This window comes from Aphelocoma coerulescens, chromosome 11 (assembly GCF_041296385.1).
Source record: "Aphelocoma coerulescens isolate FSJ_1873_10779 chromosome 11, UR_Acoe_1.0, whole genome shotgun sequence".
NCBI classification, from domain to species: Eukaryota; Metazoa; Chordata; class Aves; order Passeriformes; family Corvidae; genus Aphelocoma; species Aphelocoma coerulescens.
The window spans coordinates 4087220-4105489 of record NC_091025.1 but is presented as its reverse complement, the minus strand read 5'-3'; the positions used below and the strand labels follow the sequence as shown (position 1 = coordinate 4105489).

At 36.9% G+C, this 18270-nt stretch overlaps 1 protein-coding gene across 8 annotated transcripts in view; it reads left to right on the top strand.

The window, feature by feature from the left end:
- CDH13 (cadherin 13) overlaps window positions 1–18270 on the top strand; it is a 445875-nt gene that overhangs the window by 188472 nt on the left and 239133 nt on the right. Inside the window, exon 5 of one of the 8 annotated variants that reach the window (XM_069027126.1) lies at window positions 1632–4488. The exons of the other annotated variants lie outside the window; for them this stretch is intronic. Coding sequence (XP_068883227.1) covers window positions 1632–1748 — 117 coding nt within the window. The 3' untranslated portion in view covers window positions 1749–4488. Of the gene's footprint in view, window positions 1–1631; window positions 4489–18270 lie in introns of those variants that run through there. 8 annotated transcript variants of the gene reach the window in all.

The window sequence follows — 18270 nt, the reverse complement described above, 5'->3', positions numbered from 1 at the left end:
TTTCTATGGTGTTTTGGGAAAGAGAAAAAACGTCCAGAGAATGAATAAAATGCAGGTTATAATAGAATTTAAAAAATTAGAAGGAATATGAAGCTGTCCTGACTGAATGAAAGAGATGATAGTGATAATTTCAGATATGACTGTTCTGTTTGATACAGCCATGTGGTCCTGTTTGGATGTTCACGTGCAAGTCAAGTTTGCAGCGTTATTTTCCCTTTCTTTCTTATTTTCCCTTTCTTTTCCCTGCTTTAGAAAATCACCAGTGTAGTTTATTCATCTCTCCTGACTTCCTCTTGCTTTCTACCTCATGCTGTGTTTGCTGGAGTTGCACAAGGTTGTTTGGAAGTGATTGCAGCAGCCAACAGGTGAAATGCTGATTAGCACTTAGTGGGGAGCAGGGCAGATATGCAGAAAGAGGAGAGCAAGGGGAGAACAATTAATTGAGTTTTATCCCACAGCTAGGAAACAATACCATAAAGAAAAAAAAATAGGGATTTTAGAGGACTTCATTAATGAAGTTTGGTTATATATATATATATCAGGAAGGAGATACTGCACTGGACAAGTGAAAACACTGTTTTGTTCAAATTAATTACAAAAACTCCAATTAGTACGTAGCTTAACAAGGAAGTACATGTGTAGTGTCTGTTCTCTGTGCTGTTGCTGGCTTTCCAGCATCCCCACTCAGGAATTGGATTATTGCCTCGCCGTTTCCACACCCTTCACTAGGGTAGGTCTTAATTAAATCACTATCATAGACATGCTGTGTTTGTAGGTGGAGAAATCTCACCTTTTAGCAGGATTTAAGATTTTGCATATCATGCTTCGTGCCTGAGGGAAAACACTGAGAATAAAATATTTTAATACAATCTGGATAGTGTGGGCCTTTGTGACCAGATGGCCCAGGCTAAAACTCTTGACTGTTATTGATGTGTTTTGCTTAGCTCTTGCTGATAGAGCACAGGGATATGATAGTCAGTTTTTAGTCTCTCTCCATATGTTACCTTTCCGGTTTATTTGTCCACATCAAGTCAAATGAAGTGCAAAACAGTGGGATGCAGGATTATTTTGTACTTACACTGACAGGTTATTCTCCACTACACCATGGAAATATTTTCTAAGACTAACTTAGAGTGGTGGTTCTGTGCATCTACACAACAGTCTTTTAGCAACTGTGGTGATGATGGTGCTTTTTGAAATTTAATCCTCACACTAAATGCAGAGCTCAAAGAGCAGGAAGGGAATTGTGGAGACGGTCAACAAATCCCAGCTCTTTTTCCACACATTAGAAGAGAAGGACACCTGCAAAGTGAGACTGTGTTCATCCAGGCTTAGAGGCTTTGCCCTGCATATTATTGATGAAGAAATGGTGAATCAAGGATTCCATTCTTTCATTTAAAGGAATTGTCCTGCATAAGAATGAGTATTGTAATTGTTGGCATGTAAAACCTGGAAGCCATGAGTGGCCTGGTGAAAATTGGCAGGACATTTTATGCTCAGTGAAGGGCAGAACACAGAGAGAGGTACACAGGAGACTGCAGGAAATTACTGAATAAATTAAATGCGAAACTTTTCTTTTTTCCCCTGAGAAATTTTTCTTATGGTTATATGTCTGTTTTTCTTTTTGTAAGGGGAGTGGGAATGAAGCAGGTATTTTGGATCAGAAACTATCTATACTTCCTGCCTCTGATCTGACTGTTAGCTGCAGTTACATGGCAGAATTGACCCCAACAAAAACTCAACACTAAAAGTGGTCCAGGCTTGCAAGAATCTGTAAGATCTATGAGGAAGTGGGTTTTTTTTCCTCCTCTGAGATGTGAATTTAAGGCAAAGAGCAAATTGTCTGTTAAAGCAGCAATAGAAAAAACTCTTGAAGAGGGGAGGAAGCTGAAGAAAACTGGATGTAAAAAGCTGCTGGAAGTTTGCTATTTTTGAGTGGCTATCTTAGTGCAACTATTTATATACAATAAATTATATGCTTCACAGAAGAGAATTGCCATGGACTAAAGAAGCAGCTGTAAAAAATGCCAAACTTCAGGCAAAAAATTGAAGTGTCAAAAGAGATGATCATGATCTGCCAACCTGGGAAGAGAACCTAGAGGGAAGGTTCATAGGCTAGAGGGAGACATTAGAAACACAGGAGAGGAGCAACAGTGAAATAAAAACTGAATTAAGAAGTGCTTTGGAAGATTAGGCAGAAAAAGGGACAGAGTCTAAAGAAGAGGGGAGGAGGAAAGGACCTGGCAAGGATGGGTGTCCAAGCCAGGAAGATAACGCTGTGTGCTCACAGAGGAGAGAATGATGTGCAGAAAGAGGAGCAACACTTCAAAACCTTTCCAACACCACGAGAGAGATCTGTGTGACTGCTTATCCACTGCTCAGTTGGGAAAGGTCTGAATCCCAATTCTCAGCCTGAATCTTTGTTTTAGTTACTAAAAATGTGGAAGCAAGAGAATGTATTTCTCATGATGGAACTAGACAAGGGTCTACAGGAAAAATCTACTGGATTCTTAAAAAATTATGTTTTAATATCCATTTGCTTGTTTTAAAATCTTCACCATGTCAAATGCAGTGATTGTGCTCTGCCAGAGTATGCTCAGAAAACAGGACGTGGTCATCAGCAAGAATTCTGACTTGTCCAGAAGACGAGAATGTTCTGGTGACAGCTGAAGAAGTGTGTGAGGAATTCTGTCAGAGAGAAGATGGAATTACAGAGGCACAAGGAATTCTGATTTCTTGAATATGCCTGATGGTTTATAAGGAGAGCATTCTGCTAAAATATATCTATAATTCCATGTGGGAAAGGCATATCCACAGATGAGGATATAGAAACAAGAAGCAAGGAAGGTAAAAAAGTGTACAGGTGGAGAAGGGTGTTATTTATGTATAGTACTTAGGCAATAAATAAAACTCTTTCAAATCCATCAAGAAACAAAGATTGGGTTTAGAGAAAAATCACGTTGTGGTAGAGCTACAGTAAGATTGGGCAGAAATATATATGAGCTCAATTTGCTTGGCCTAGCACAAGCATTTTCTGTAAATCCAGATGATTTAAACAAAAGGAATACACTGGTGTAATAACTAATGGATATAAATTTTGGCATAAGATTAAAAGAAAAGTTTCTGGTACCCGGAGAAGAGGAATTAATTTCCAACAGCAGTACTGAGGAGGGAACACAAAATTTGATAAATATGTGATCACAGTTGCATAATACAGCTGCTGCTGATCCTGACAGAACAGACACCTCAAGATTTCCTCCCACTCTGGTGCTCCTGAGAATGTGTAAGACCCTGCTGAGCTGGGCCTGAGCGGGCGGCTGGAGATGTGTCAGAGTTTAACATCGGATTAAATTCATGGCTTGTATGGAGGAAAGGCACAGTCCTGACCTTCATGGAAAAACACCAACCTACCCCAGCAAGGAAAGTAATGAAAGGAGCAGCACTCCATTAAATTAAAGGGCTTTCATTGCAACTACATGAATTATTAAGCTACAGCATATTAATTTTCATTAAAGGATATGTATTTGATGTCCTAACAAACAATTAAGTGAAAACAGCACTTTAAATTTGTCGTTTTTTTCTGAGAGGTCTCTCTCCAACCTTCCCTTTTTTAAGAATACTGACATTCACATAAGCAATTCCAACAGAACACGTTTGTTTTCTTTCAGCTGATAGAATTTTATTGAAAAAATTTGTTAGAATTCACTTGTTTACTTAAGACTTTCAGAAGTATCACACATGAGTTGCAAAAACTGGAAAATAATAATTTACCATTATTTTTCAGTGTTTGGTGTTGCTAATAAGAATAAAAGAATTTTAAAACATTTGGGGAGTACTTTCTAATCTAGTTACCATGGTTACAAGTTTGTTGGAGATAAAGCAGTTATATGGCAATGATGGAATCGAATTTTCTGAGCAATATTGATATATCCAGTACCTAATTTCCTGCTTCATAATAAATCATGTTAATGACCTGAAGGAAAGCAGCAAACAGAAGAGATTTTCTGCTCTAAAGCTGTTCAGCAAAGTATGCTGCAGTTTAACTGCCACACTTTGTGTTAACTTTGGCTTCAGAAGTTGATAATTTTAAACTGTGTTGTGAATTAAGGTAGAGGTGAGAAAAAAAGTCTGTCCTGCCAGTAAATTGCCTGTGTAAAGTAACTAAGATGAAATAAAACCCTGGCAAGTAATTTTTCATTGGCCCACTAACTTAATTGTAGGTTCAAATTTAAAATCTTTGGATTATTTTCAGACATAACAACCATTTCACCTAATGATGCCCAATGTTAGACAGCTTTCCATGATGTTGTTTTTCTTAGCTGGCTAATGATAATCACCTATGAAAAAACAAACCTGAAGCATCTCCCCAAAAGTTCAGGCCCATTCCAGCTTTCTCACCTGAAATAAACTCCCAGGCTGAGGTTTTAAGGATCATGTGTAGGGTGTGAGTCTGTACCTGGTTTTACTGTGAATGGGGAGCGACACTGACAGCAGCAGCCAGAAACCCCCTTGTAGGGATGGAGAATAAGAATTGCCATCCCCTAACTCCATTCCCTCTGGTTTTCATGGAACCAGACTGATTTTTGGATAACTTTCATCTTTACAGTCTTCCAAAATGATCCTATTATCCTGAGTTGACTGATGGGAAGTTGTTGTTTTCCACTTTGGCTTTCTTTCTCTCTTGTTTTAATTCAGTTGTTTGGAATAACCACTCAACCTGCCCAGTTTCTAGAATCTATTTTCTTATTGAATGTATATTTTTGAGCAGAAACTTGGTCTCTGAATTCCTAGTAGGGCCAAATTTTAAACTTAACAAGATGTAGAGCCTAATTCTGTAACCTTGGATTGGTAGAACAGGATATTTGGATCCAGGATTTCTGCTTTCTTATTCCCTTTAATTTGTAAAGTTTCTTCCTACGAATCTACTTAGAGTAACACTTTAATTTAAGTGGGATGAGAGATGCACCAGCCTTATCCAGCTTTATTTAGCAGAGTGCTGTGTTAATATGTTACCAGTAAAAACATAAAACTGCATAATATCAAAGTCAGGGGAGAGAACACAACCACAGAGCTTCCTTTAAATCAATTAAGATATTTATTTGATAGCTGTGAACTGATTCATACTGCTTCAAATGTGATTGTTTTCCTGTTCCATTCCAAATAATTCCTCTGGTTTCTTGTTATACAGTCAGCTGTTAGCAAGTTTATAATATAATATAAAGCAATATCCAAGTGAATGACATTTTAGGAACAAAATTAACTTATCCCTGCCAATTTACAAACTAAATACTGTCATACTGTCAACTTTGGTGCTTTCATTAATGAAAGACTTTAATAAAGGCATTTTGCAGACTGGTCTGGCGACAAATTTGATATTACCAGCTGTGGCTTGTTAAAATGGTATTAAGTAAAGACGGTTGGCAGAGCATTTCCAGAAGGAAAAATTATATGTATTACATATGGCTCATCTGTAAGGTGGAGTAAATAGCTGTCACTCAGGGAACAACAGTAATTTTCTTCCTCCTCTCTGACTGCTGATTCTCTTCAATGATTAATTGAAGAGAATTTTAACCTTTTTGTGTTTTGCCCTTGCTTTTATCATACATGGATGATTCCTGGGTTGGTTTTTTTGGGTTTTTTTCCTTGCATTTTACAGTGATGTATAGCAAGAGATCAATAGAGTGAATAAAGGAGTATGATGCCATTATCCATAATGACAGCTGTGTTTTAATTCAGGAAACATTTTCCCTTCTCATTTCCAAAACATCTGGTGCTCTTTTCCAGCTGCCCTCTAAAGGCACCTTTTTTAACCTTTCTGGTTTATCATCTTTTTCATTTACTCTGCAACCCTGTTGGCTGAATTCAGAAATGGACTCAGTGAGCCATAGTCTACAGGGCAGAATCATGGAATGCTGAGGTTGGAAAAGATTTCTGGAACACCTAATTTTGAAGTTAATGTCATTCTACTCTATTGACCTATTTTTCTTTCAGGGTCAAATATATAAAAAATGTAAATTATTTCATTGCAATCAATGATTCACTGTTGTCCTAAAATTTTTAATCACAGAAACCCCTCTGTTAAGCAATTTCCTTTTGCTTGTGTTTGGAAAAGGAGACTAGTTTGACCACTCCACTTTCTCTAAAATGACTCACAAAGAGAAAAATCACTTTCTGCCACTGAAACTTTGCTTAAACAAAGGCAAACTAAGAATTCAGAGAGCTGTGATTTTGGATTAGCCTGCCTTCTGAAGTTCTGTATTTAACTTAGCAAGAGCGTTGATTTTTGGTTTGGCCGCGATGTTCCTTAAAATTTCTCAGGCTGTTTATGAAGTCTTGGTGATTATTAGAATTTACACCTTTGGGGTTTTAACACAGGACTCATGCCCTCCATGCTGTATTTATGTACACATAATATACATGCATACATATATATATATATATATATATATACATTCCAGAGATGCACAGCAATAAATGACTTGTACAACATATCCAGACATTCATGAACTCTCTTGGTCAATGCTGTTGGCTTTGTAGGTGTTTTTCTCCCATTTTAATCTATAAGTTGTTGCTGTGAGTTCTTCTCACTGTCATTGGAAAGTCTCCCAGTTTCAGCTGCTTTTCTATCCACAAATATCCATTGCATTGCTGCTCTCCCATACTTTATTTTCCTGCCATGTTTCCATCTGCTTCATGCTCCTGAAGAGCAGGTGGATAACATGGGATAAATATTTATACAAATTCTGTGGAAGAATTGAAGTGGCTGTTAAAATATTTGCACAATTTTGCCGGGGCATTATTTTAGCAATGTTCTTTAACTTGAGTTGCAGTTTAAGCCAAGTCTTTGTAAGCTTGTGCTCATCCCTCAGCATGGCCATGGAGTCTGGAAGGGCACACTAAAGCATTTCACTTTCCTGTATCACTGCCTGACCCCAAGCACATTGAAGCTGACAGAAATTCTCCCATCAAAGTGGGAAAGGAATTTTGATAAGGACAACCCTCCTGGGAGATTGCAGGGGAAAAAAAGGACCCTTGAAGGAAGTGTGAGTTATGCTGATCATGTACATATCAAATTCTACTTTATTCAATAAATTTTTAGGGAAAAATTTTAAAGTGCACTTGGCAAACAGGATTTTCATCAAGGTTCAAACAGCTTCAGAAGTTTTTCTTTTCATTTCTACAAAGCATGGACGAAACTATTAAGCTTACATTTCCAATTGAGCTTGAGAATGGATTTGATAATAGGAATCTGTTCAACAATGAAGTCCAGAAATTGAAAGTAGTAGTGATCCCTATAATCCAATAACATGTGTCTTAATATATGTTTTACTTATTAGAATTGAAAAAAAAAAAGCAGTGTAGATGTAGCTGAGCTTGACTACAACTTGAATTCAGGGACTATATTAATTTAACAGAATTCATGTCCAAGCCTGATTTACAATATATTACAAGTATTTCTTGATAATTTAAGTGATGAAAACTGGTTTCCTACAAATAATAGTTCCTGCAACAAACCCAGGTGCTCTTATCTGTGATAGCACCTCCAGCACAACGACCCTAAATAATCTCCTCAGCACCACTGGGGTAATTTTCTGCCTCCTGACATTTCCAGCTAGGATAAAAGGGAGCAAATCCTGGAGCTGCAGTTGACCTGAGCAGGCAATGAATATACATGTGAAAAATGGAAATTCTTGCTTCCCTTCTGTCTCTGCAGGTTCCAAAAGGTCTCTTCAGTCTGCATTGCTCCAATTTTTGTGGAACTTCTAGGAACCTTGTATGCTGGATGTTTTTTGGTCAAATTTGGTTCAAAATAACCAAAATACTTTAAATGGATCATTTAATTTTTTTTTTTTTCAGGAGATCAGACTAAAGAATCAGGTGTTTAGCAAAACAGCCTGTCCTCAACAGATCCTTTTCTACTTGACAAGGAAGCCCTTAAATGTTCCTAGAGAAGCTGTTGTAGGGTTTGAATAATACTTAAATCAGACACATGGAAAAAGCAATGTCTGCAGTGGGCAACTTGCTAATTATATAAAAGAAAAACTGTGAGGATCTAGATGAATTTCAAACAACAAAATGGGCAATGCAGAACATGTTGAAAGTGCGCAAATAGGAAAACATAATGAATCAACTCCATCCAGTATTACTGTGCTGTTGGGCAAACCTGAATTTGCTGAGGGTCACTGGAACATGAAAATTAATTGGAATTAATAGAATTTATTATGCATGGATTATTTTCTTCAAACTCCTATACTATCGTTACTGCATTAAGTAATTTTCTTATGAGAATCCTAATTGTTAGTTAATAAATCATATTCTTTTTTCTTTTAAAAAAACCCCAATAATAATTTAAAAACACAATAATGAAACAATAATGCTTTGGAAAAAAAAAAAGTGTAATTATCTGTTAATGAGAAATGTTAAAAACCACATATTGTTTCCTTTAGGGGATGACTGATGAAGGATGTTCTTTGTAAGTACTAGAAAGTTACTTTTGTAAGTAGTAGAAAATTGATTGTATTTACCCCCCAAGATTCCATGGATCTTGGCAATTCCAAACTCTTCATCTGAAGAGGTACAGATGTGGCTCAGAGTCACCTGCTATGAGCTCAGGATGTGCTGCTGCTGTTTGTGCCCACCAGCTCTTTTTCTCATGTACCAGAAAACAAGCTTTGACCACATTTTTCATGTTGAAAACTCCCATCCTGAACAGGCTTTTAATTCTGGGAACAAATGAAGCACATGTTCCCTGATGGTAACTTATGTGTATGCATAGGTGTGTATAATTTATAGCAGGTGGAGACAGGTACAATCGAGTCCTGTGCAGCAGAGCCAAGAACAAAAAATAAATTCTTCTTCACATGCCTTTCGAAAGAACAGTTTTCTAAAATTTTTATTGGACATCAGAGTTAATTAGATTTTTAGAACCAGATAAAAATTTCCCTGTCAGCTTTTAAAATCAAAGACTAGAGGCAAAATACAGCTCAGTTGTCATTTCTTGTCCTTCATTCTCTCAAGGAGGGACTCCCTGTTACTTGTGTAATGAACCATGTAGACCCTTATGTAGTAGCTTTCAAAGTAAGAAATTGTTATGTTGAAGAGAGAGAGAAATTATCTCATTGCACAGAATTTAGGAGCAGGATCTGCCATTGGTTTCAGTCATGAATTTAGTACAGTCAGGAGATTTTGAGTTTCATAGATCTGGGTGACAACCAAATACCTGGCAAGCAGTTCATACAAACAGTTTTACTTCTGTTGGAGGATCAAAAAGACTGTAAGAGAGCTCTTCATAATCCCCAACTTCCCTTCAAAAAAACCCAAAAGTCCTGTCAAAGTGGAAAACTATAAACTACCCGTAAATACTTGAAGTATTTCAGAAAGAAGGGAGGCTGTGCCACACTGCAGATGTTCTCACTGAAGGAAGGGGACAGGAGTCTGAAGGAGCATCTCCAAATGAAGTCTCGAAATGGATTCAGAGCAAAAGAGAAAAAATGAATATTATAAAATAGGAAAAAGCAAGTTTATAGAGAGTTCAAACTGGGATTTAACTCCTGGCTGTGGCACGTAACTACTCCTGCACCTTGGCTTCACTTGTTCTGGAATTTGGAGGTCTCATCCTTCCCATTCTTTTTTAAAAAGCACCCTAGGAAACCTTGAAAAACATTTGGAACTACAGCCCACTGAGGGCCATTCCTCCACCAGGCAATCAGTCAAAGCCAAGCTGTAGCAGTCACTGGAATAGATAAACTTTGGAAGGATCATGAAGTGAACAGTCAACATGGATCTTTCTAAGGCAAATCATATTTCCTGAATGTATTAAGATCTGTGGAGAAGCAGGAGGTGTAGATAAATCTGATCAATAAACCATATATGGGTTTCTCTACTGAGAGGAAATGCTTCCTTCGGCTAAAAATGATTGAAACATCAGTGTGGAAATAGATTTCCATAGGGAACGTTTTACCAATAGGTGTTCTCAAGGATTTATACAGTGATTTATGTTGTTTAACACAACAGAAATTATCTGGAAAAGGAGACATTGAAGTGACAGTTTGCAGATCATCCAAAACGAGTCAAGGGACTGACAAGTAATGGAAAGATTAGAGTGTTGCAGAGCAATTTAACAGTACTGAAGGTTAGAGCTGGTTGATAATTTTCGTCAAGCATTGTGATATTCTGTATATTGACACGATGTGGAGGCCAAAAGGAAAGGGTGTCCTTGCTGTTATGCCTGAGGGTTTCTGATGCTTGTACAGGATGGCATCGATCACCACTGCAGGGAGAATGCAGGGGCAGATGTATCCAGGAATGACCCCCAGCCATTCCTGTGTAATTTTGGTTCATCTTTGAATTATTTGTACTGCTCTTTGTAAAGAAAACACACTGCAGAAACATTTCAGGGTGGCTGCACAAATAGTTAGTTTGCAGTTCTGTATTTCCACAAACCATGTCTAGTTTAAGCTCTTGTTCTTCCAAATACAATTTCTATCATTCAAATGTGTCTGGAAAGCAGACAGAAGGGGTGAGGAATGTCTGACTCATTATTTGTCTTCAAATATTGCTTTATTATTTATAGAGTCGTTCTGCATTTCAAAAGCATGTAGGCAATGGTAGAAACAAAAAGCTATTTCTGAAAGCAGTGAGATTGAAGTTACCAAGGCCACATTTTCAGGGGAATTTAGGTGTCCTTTTCCTTCCTCACGATGGTGTGTGTAATCCACAGATAAATGGAGTTAAACAGTTACTTCTGCCATTTCTGATAATTTGTGCATCTCCAGTTCTCCTGTAGTGTAAAGGGAGATATTATATTGTCTGCTTATTGAAATAGGTGGAAAAGTGCATTGGTCAGAAGGAGCCACAGTCCTGCACCAAGTACCAACCCTTGAATAAGCCCCAAAAGGCTCTGGGGAAGTTCTGGGTGCTCCTGAATATTGTGCAGTTCTGAAAGTTGCTCAGAAAGAGGTCCCTTGTCTCTAGTGTGACTTCTCTTGTGTTTTAGAGGGCTACTGAACTTTAGGTTGGTTCCTTGCTGCTGTTCCTCTGGGATGCTGGGCTGACACATCCCCTGTTTGCAGGTAAAACTGTCCTGAGCTGTTCAACGTGCAGGAGTTGTCCTGGAGGCTGGGGACATTTGAACTTGGGGTTTTTGATTGGGTGGTTTTACACTTCAGTTCTACCTCTTCCTCTCCAAGATACTGCAGATTTAGCGACCAAATTTTCTAATATAAATTTCTCTAATATTTATTTTTCTGTAGATTTAGTTTAATGCTGATATGCTGTGCTGTCAATTGAAAATTCCCAAGATAGGTCAAAGTGGTAGATGTAGAGAAGCAGCCCTAATTGATGAGAGATCTGTTTTCTTGCCCATTGATTTCTCTGGCTGAAATTGAATGATTTGCAGTGGAAATGACATGACTATTCTTTCTAAAGATCAATTTCAAAACCATCTCTGCTCTTCATATTAGCTGGGGAATCCTGGGACTGTTTTAAGATCTTTCTGTATTCTAAACATATTAAGTGTAACCATAGAAACATACATATTAAGGTGATTTTAATTATTAATAAACTTGGTAGATGCTGCTAAATTATTTTTGTACCTCCACAATGGGTTGTTGACTAATTTACATTTTTAAAAAATTACTAATACCATTAAATATTGTTTTACTTCTATTTGAGAGTTATGATCATATGCCTGCAGCCTTAACTTCTGGTAAAAATTAAACAATAGCTAATCCTGGGGAAACTAACTTACTTCATTAATCTAAAGGCTCTTTTTTCCTCATTAATTATTGCTGTGGTTTTACCTTCATTTCCCTTAAATTAGAAGAGAAAAACACATTATTTTATTTTATTGCTGAGTTCTTTGTGAGGGTGGGTACACTCTTGTGCCTTCTTCTTTGTAGGTGTTAGCCTATTATTTGCATGATCTCCATATATTTTAATTCTATTTTCATATGAGACTCACTAATATTTTAGAGAAGTCCAGTCCCTTTTACCTGAAAATATGTAGTAAATCTGTAGTAAAACAGGTTCGGTAGTATACATAATATAATATTTGTTATCTTTGGATGTTTTAGTCATATATAACTGCAGTCAAATGTAGGGACACAGCAATTATTTACACCAGAAATAGCTGTTAATGCTTTCATTTGTTCTGAATAATGGAACTACAGTAATGATCTGGGCCTGTATAAACTGGTGAGAATGGATTGGGCTGTTTGTTAGCACTGAGCTGAAGCAATGCCTATGAATACCAGGTGTATTTTGGGTTCCCACCTATATAATTGAAGTCAAATATGGCCATAGGTGGTTATAGATTATCACTTAATAATGCCACTACCGGTAAGGAGTGGTTAGTAGGATGGGGAAGCAGCCATGGAATGAAATCCTGTTTTGTTTTCTGGGTGCGTCTTCTCTTTTCCCTGCATTAGCAGTGTGTCAGTGCCTTGTTAGGGCTGTAAACCCAAGGCCTCAGCAGTGGCTGGGTGCTGTTCCAGAGTTAAAGCCAAGGCCCAGAATAGCTGTGGCTACGATGCTGGTGCACAATCCAGCTGCATCCTCTCTCTGCACACTAACGCGGAGCAGGTACTGGTTGGATATTTGTATTTTGCCAGTTTAAAATGGCACTGGAGACCTATTTTTCTGTTTGACTCCTATTATATTTCTATCATTACAGGATAGCTGACATATCTGTTAAGCACCATAGGATAAAGCCCTGAGAACACTGAATTAAGGGAGACACCAAACCCTCCTTTCCCTCAGCCCTTCTTCCCGACTCTGGCATCACCTTCCCATTTCTGACCGAAGGGTGAGCGCAGGCTGGAACCACTCCAGGGATGCTCTGGCATCAGGATCACTCCCGGGGTGAACCCACCTCCAATCCCCTGTTCCAGACATTACCAGAGCACAAATCAATGGGGCTTTTTCTCTTGGAGCCCAGTATGTCCCTTGGAATAGCAGACTATGTCAGTTTCATTGCCATTAAACAACATTAAACTGCTCTTTTAGAGTTGGATTTAAAATTGCTTAAGCTTGTTCTGGTAGATGGAACAGAACCTCCTCAACTTCTCAGCTCATTGAGAAGCAAGATCTCGTTACAAAAGAGGGAATTTCTTTCTAACATTTAGAATACTTTATACAAACATTCCCCTTTTTCTTTTTTGCTCTGGTTTATTCAGTGTGAAGACTTTTACTTCTTGAATGTCTTTCTTTACCCTTTATTTTCTTCAATCTCAGCTAAAGTATTAAAATGATTTTTTTCCACGCTATTAGCTACATTTACATTCTGCAAGATAAAGAACGCCATAGCCATTATCCACCAATCCTATAGATGTAACACTTTAGTAATTTAACAGCTCAAACTTTCACAAAATCTTACTATTAGCTTTAAATAGTATTTTTTTGACTTTGAACAGTGTTATGGCAAAGCAATTGTACGTGACTGGAAAGCATCTAACTTTGTCAGAGTTAGAAAAGATAAAGCTGTTCCAGGTAGTAGAAAAATATTTTGTATTTAGCCACAAGTGGATTAGAAAGCTCAGAAATTTTTAGTTTTAATTGTATATTAACTGTAATTAAGATTTAAATAATGATAAATGATAAATTCAGAGGCTGATACTAACTTGCAAGTTTATGAAACATAGTGTTTAAAAAAAACCAAAATCCATTACTTCTATTGCCTACAATTTTTTCTTGGCCTCAGACCACCATTGGTCAAAATCAAACCTTTTATTGTGTATTTACCCTCTGGTTCATTCCTTTAAAAAGTAACTTTTATTCAATTCATTCAATAACATAATTTATATTCTTTTTGTAATATATGGGTTCTTGAATGTTAATATTTCAATTGTTAATAGTTTGTGATGGAAGCCTAACAATACAGGTGTTACATTAATGAATTGCACTATGGAATATTTTTTTCCTGCAGTCTTAGATGTCATGAAATACAGTTTTTTAAGGTATATTTGCTATGAAAAGACACAAATTAGACATTGATGGACTGGGGTTCACAGAACATTGAAAAGCTCAGCTGCATATGGGATAAAAACAGAGATAAATGACCAAGATGAATGTTTTTTGAAGCTGCCTTCTGAGATTTTATTTATTTATTTATTGAAATGGCAATGTGTAACAGTAACACCTTTTAGGTAGCTTAAAAAGTTATTTTCTAAACAGAATGAAGTACAGATTGTTATGTGAATAATTTCAGTCTAGAGCTTCCTGTAAAAGTCATCTTAGACTTTGGGAATGTTTCATATTTAAAAGGAGCATTTACAGTTTAAGCTCATATTTAGTAATTACTGGTTGAAACATCCAAAGGTTGTTACGTGCAACCTTTAAAGAATTTATTTAATGAAGCATTAACTAAATTTGTGTTTTCAGTTTAAATTTATTTTATTGAAATCCTTTGCAAATGTGGGCAATGGGGATTCTGAGAATCATTACTGCCCACTATTACATGGCAATTTTATTTGTTACGTAGTGAAGGGTGAGGAAGAGATCTGTATTTATCAATGCACTTGGAAAACTGGGAAAAGATTTTGAAGAATCTGTGTCACCTGACTTGAAGACATTTTTTCTTATGATGACCAACAAGACACTGGTTTGGCTGAATTCTGGAATTAGGCTTCTTAAAAGAGATTACTTCAAACTTTAAATACAATGTAATTGATCACTCACATTCTGTGGATTATTTGTTATTTATTCTCAGAGATACCACCAAATCTTACTTATACTCTTAAAATAATCTGTTCCAGCTCAAAGTGAACAGCTGTGCAAGTCTTTCCAATATCTCTGTAATCCCCTCAATATTTCAGATTATTTCTGTAGGAGATTTTTGGCTTTATATGGAGCTTTTATTCTAAATGAGTAGTTAGATTAAATCAGGCTGACATTTGTTTGCCAGCAGAGAAGATCAGTGGCAACTGGTTCACTTGAGATAACACTTGCTAAGGACTGTCATAGTGAGAGTTCTCCCTATGTAGAAAGGGTAGTTAATGTATTTCCTGTTCCAAATTTGGCTTTTTCCCACAGTTCTGGTGAGGTGAGGTTGATGTTATGACAGCTTTGTGCTTTGCTTCCTCAGTAAATACTTTGTTCCAGAGGTATTGGGGTTTTGATGTGAGTCTGGTTTAGCTGGACGAGCTGCAGAAAGGATCCCCCCAGATGAACGTGCACTTGCCTTTTCCCTGTTTTTCTCTTGCTGACTGGTGGACACTGACACAAAACTTCTGCAAGCACATTAATGTTTGCATGCTCTCACATCAAACTGCTTCTCCAGGTATAGATGCCAATCTCTGCACACAAATGCAAATGTTTATGCAGAAATATTGAAACAAATATCTGAGTCAATAGGAGACAAGACTAAAACAAAGCCAACCTCACTTGGAAGAGCGACAACTTTTGGCTTGCTGAGTCAGAAGATGTAGATGCTCTGTGTAGTTACATTTTATGGCTCAGCTTCCAGTTTTTCAAGGAAGGAAATTATAAAATTTACATGAATTATCACACTAACCTAGAGCGACTCTTTTCTGCATAAATTTAGGTTGGGTAATTGGTGTTGTTGCAAAATTGAATTAAATAGTTTTGCAAGTTCAGAATTAGGTATATGGAGTTATCTTGATGTGAGCAAACAGGAATAATTTCTTATTGTCTAAGATTTTATTGGAGGAAAGCCCTTAAAAAGGCCACAAACAGGGGAAGACATGTTTACAGTGGATACATAAAGTAAATCCTTGGTGTGCAGCAGTGACAAGAACTAGCCTGACTTCATGGTACCTACCAGCAATTTCTGATTACACTTGATCCATTTGTGTGATTTTAGAAATGTATCAGTAGTTTTAAAAGTTCACTCCAAAGACGTCTTGTATTTTTGTCATGTACCTGGGGAAAAACAGATGTTCTGTTTTGGGTCTCTCCAAAACCCTCGAATTACTGCGTGTTTAGCATGCTGTATCTTGGGGTACAGTCTGCTCATATTCAAGTTGCTAATTAGAAATAAAAATGCCATAGAAGGAATGGCAAAACGTGCAGTGAAAGTATCAGGATCAGAGATTCAGCCTTCATTTTCTTCTAGCTTCTCAAGTAATGATTCAACTTTAGGAGCTGATGAGTTGGCTTTGCTAAAACCAAAAAGTCACTCTAGTAGATATTTCATTTGTTGTTTTTTCTAAATCTCTTTTCAATATTAGTATGATTAGGATTTTTACTAATACAGTAGATTAATACGATACTATTAAAATTGTCTACTTTTATATTTTAAAAAGTCATTAATGCTACCATTTAGTCACAATAGACTGCTTTTGTTTCAAGTTAAAGGCAGTCAAATTTATCAAGGTGTAGTTAAAACTTTCTTTTGAGTATATAACCTTATTAGAGGTTTCTGTTGTGTAGTCTGTGTTAGGTCTCCAAACACAGAGTCACTTATGGAATTGCTAACAAGAGGTCTTTCAAGGAATGTGTGATAAACTGTGAAACCCCTCACTCAGCAAAGAAACACCAGTGTGGGTGTAGGAGTCATTAGGAGATTTGAAATGCTCTCCAGTGGTAGCAATTTCCTCAGCTGGGAGGATTTGTTCACCTCTAGCTGATGAGAATTCATTCCATTCGAGCTACAGAAACAAAAAGGCAACACAGCTGGTGATATCTGCCAAAGGTGAAAGAAGGGAAAAAAGATGGAGGGAATCAAAAATAATAATAATTAAAGAAAAAAAAGCGTGTGGGAAAAGAATGTAAATTTAACAGGACAAAGTAGGGAGCCAAAAATATTTCTGAGAAGTATTTTTACATCCATTTATGTACCCAGCCAGGGAGGAAAGCAGTGATGTTAGTGGAGGGCTTGGATCTGGATGGTTTTTAGCATGGAGAAAAGTGGAACAAGACATTGGGTCAAGACTTGGGGTAGGGCTTGTGGGTCAGTGGTCAGGAGTCACTGCATGTTTATTGAGATGTGCTGGCAGTTTGGGCTTCCCACAGATTAAGGACATTCTGGCTTAGCTCAATTCCTTAATTTGATCTGAAGTCAGGCTGGGTAGTACCCTGGGTGTGGGTAGGAGTGTTCCCTAATTTTATACCTTTTATGCTGTCATTGTAGGTGGGTCAAGAGAGAGCTAAATGGTGGTTTTGTGTTATAAATGAGGAGGAGAAATCTGACAAATCTTTCCTCTACCACCCTTGAATTCATTTTAATTCACTTCTGTTTGGGTTATGTATTCACATGTATCTGAGTTTCCAATGAATTATATTTTGTCTATTTTTCCAGTAATGAATTAGAACTAAATCAAGTAGATTAACATTAATTACACTTTTTTTTTTCCCTAAGCAGGTAGGTGAAATTTTTGTTCAGGATTATGATGACATTGATAATTTAAGGGCCAGTATGAAGAAAACACAAACTGTATTTACCATTCATAATTTTTAATTGACATTTCTGCTTAGAATTTTTAAGAAGTTGCAGCTACTCACAGCTGTTTTGAATTGACCTCTGATGGTTTTAGATGAAAAGTGGGGTGGATTCACTGATAAAAACTGAAATAGGTTTAGAGAACCAAAATTAAAATCTTTATTTTAAGCATAAAGTATCATGGAGCATTGTTGCTGATAGAAGTATTCAGTGCTTCATCAGACTGAAATGTTTAAAAGTTTTAAATATCCCAGATAACTGTCAAACACAGCTGCCATCTGCCCTCGGCAGAAGCACCAGCATCTGCTGAGATGCAGACCTGTGACCTCTAGATAACTTTCTATACACAGAAAAATATTTATCTTCTTCCTATGACCTTCCATGAAGAAGACATGAGCCATGGATTTGTTTCCTAGGGAACTAGTGACTGAGGAAAATCTATAATTAGATCTGTGGGTTGTTTGCTACAAGTGGGAATTGGGTGCTAAGCAGGTTCTTAAAGTATCCAGAAGTATTAGACAGACTTCATGTCATCGAACCAAATTTAGAAAAATACCCTTCATTATGATATTTCTTTTTTAATATCTTCAATTATAAAAATTAAATATTTTTGATAGGCTACTTATCTAAGTTCATTTTAATTGCAAAATATTTTCACATTCAAGACTCATCAGGTCGCTAGCTAAAGCAAAAATAAAATTAGTCAAAATCTTCCAAGAAATTTCTTCAACTGAGTCCTAATTTTCAAGAGCATTTCAGGTGAATCATTCTCATCAGCTCCATTTTCACACTTTACTACTCCTATTCAGTTCTTCAGGTTGGCTCTGCAACTTCAGTGTCTTATTCTGCAATTCCAATTACTCTGCCCAGCT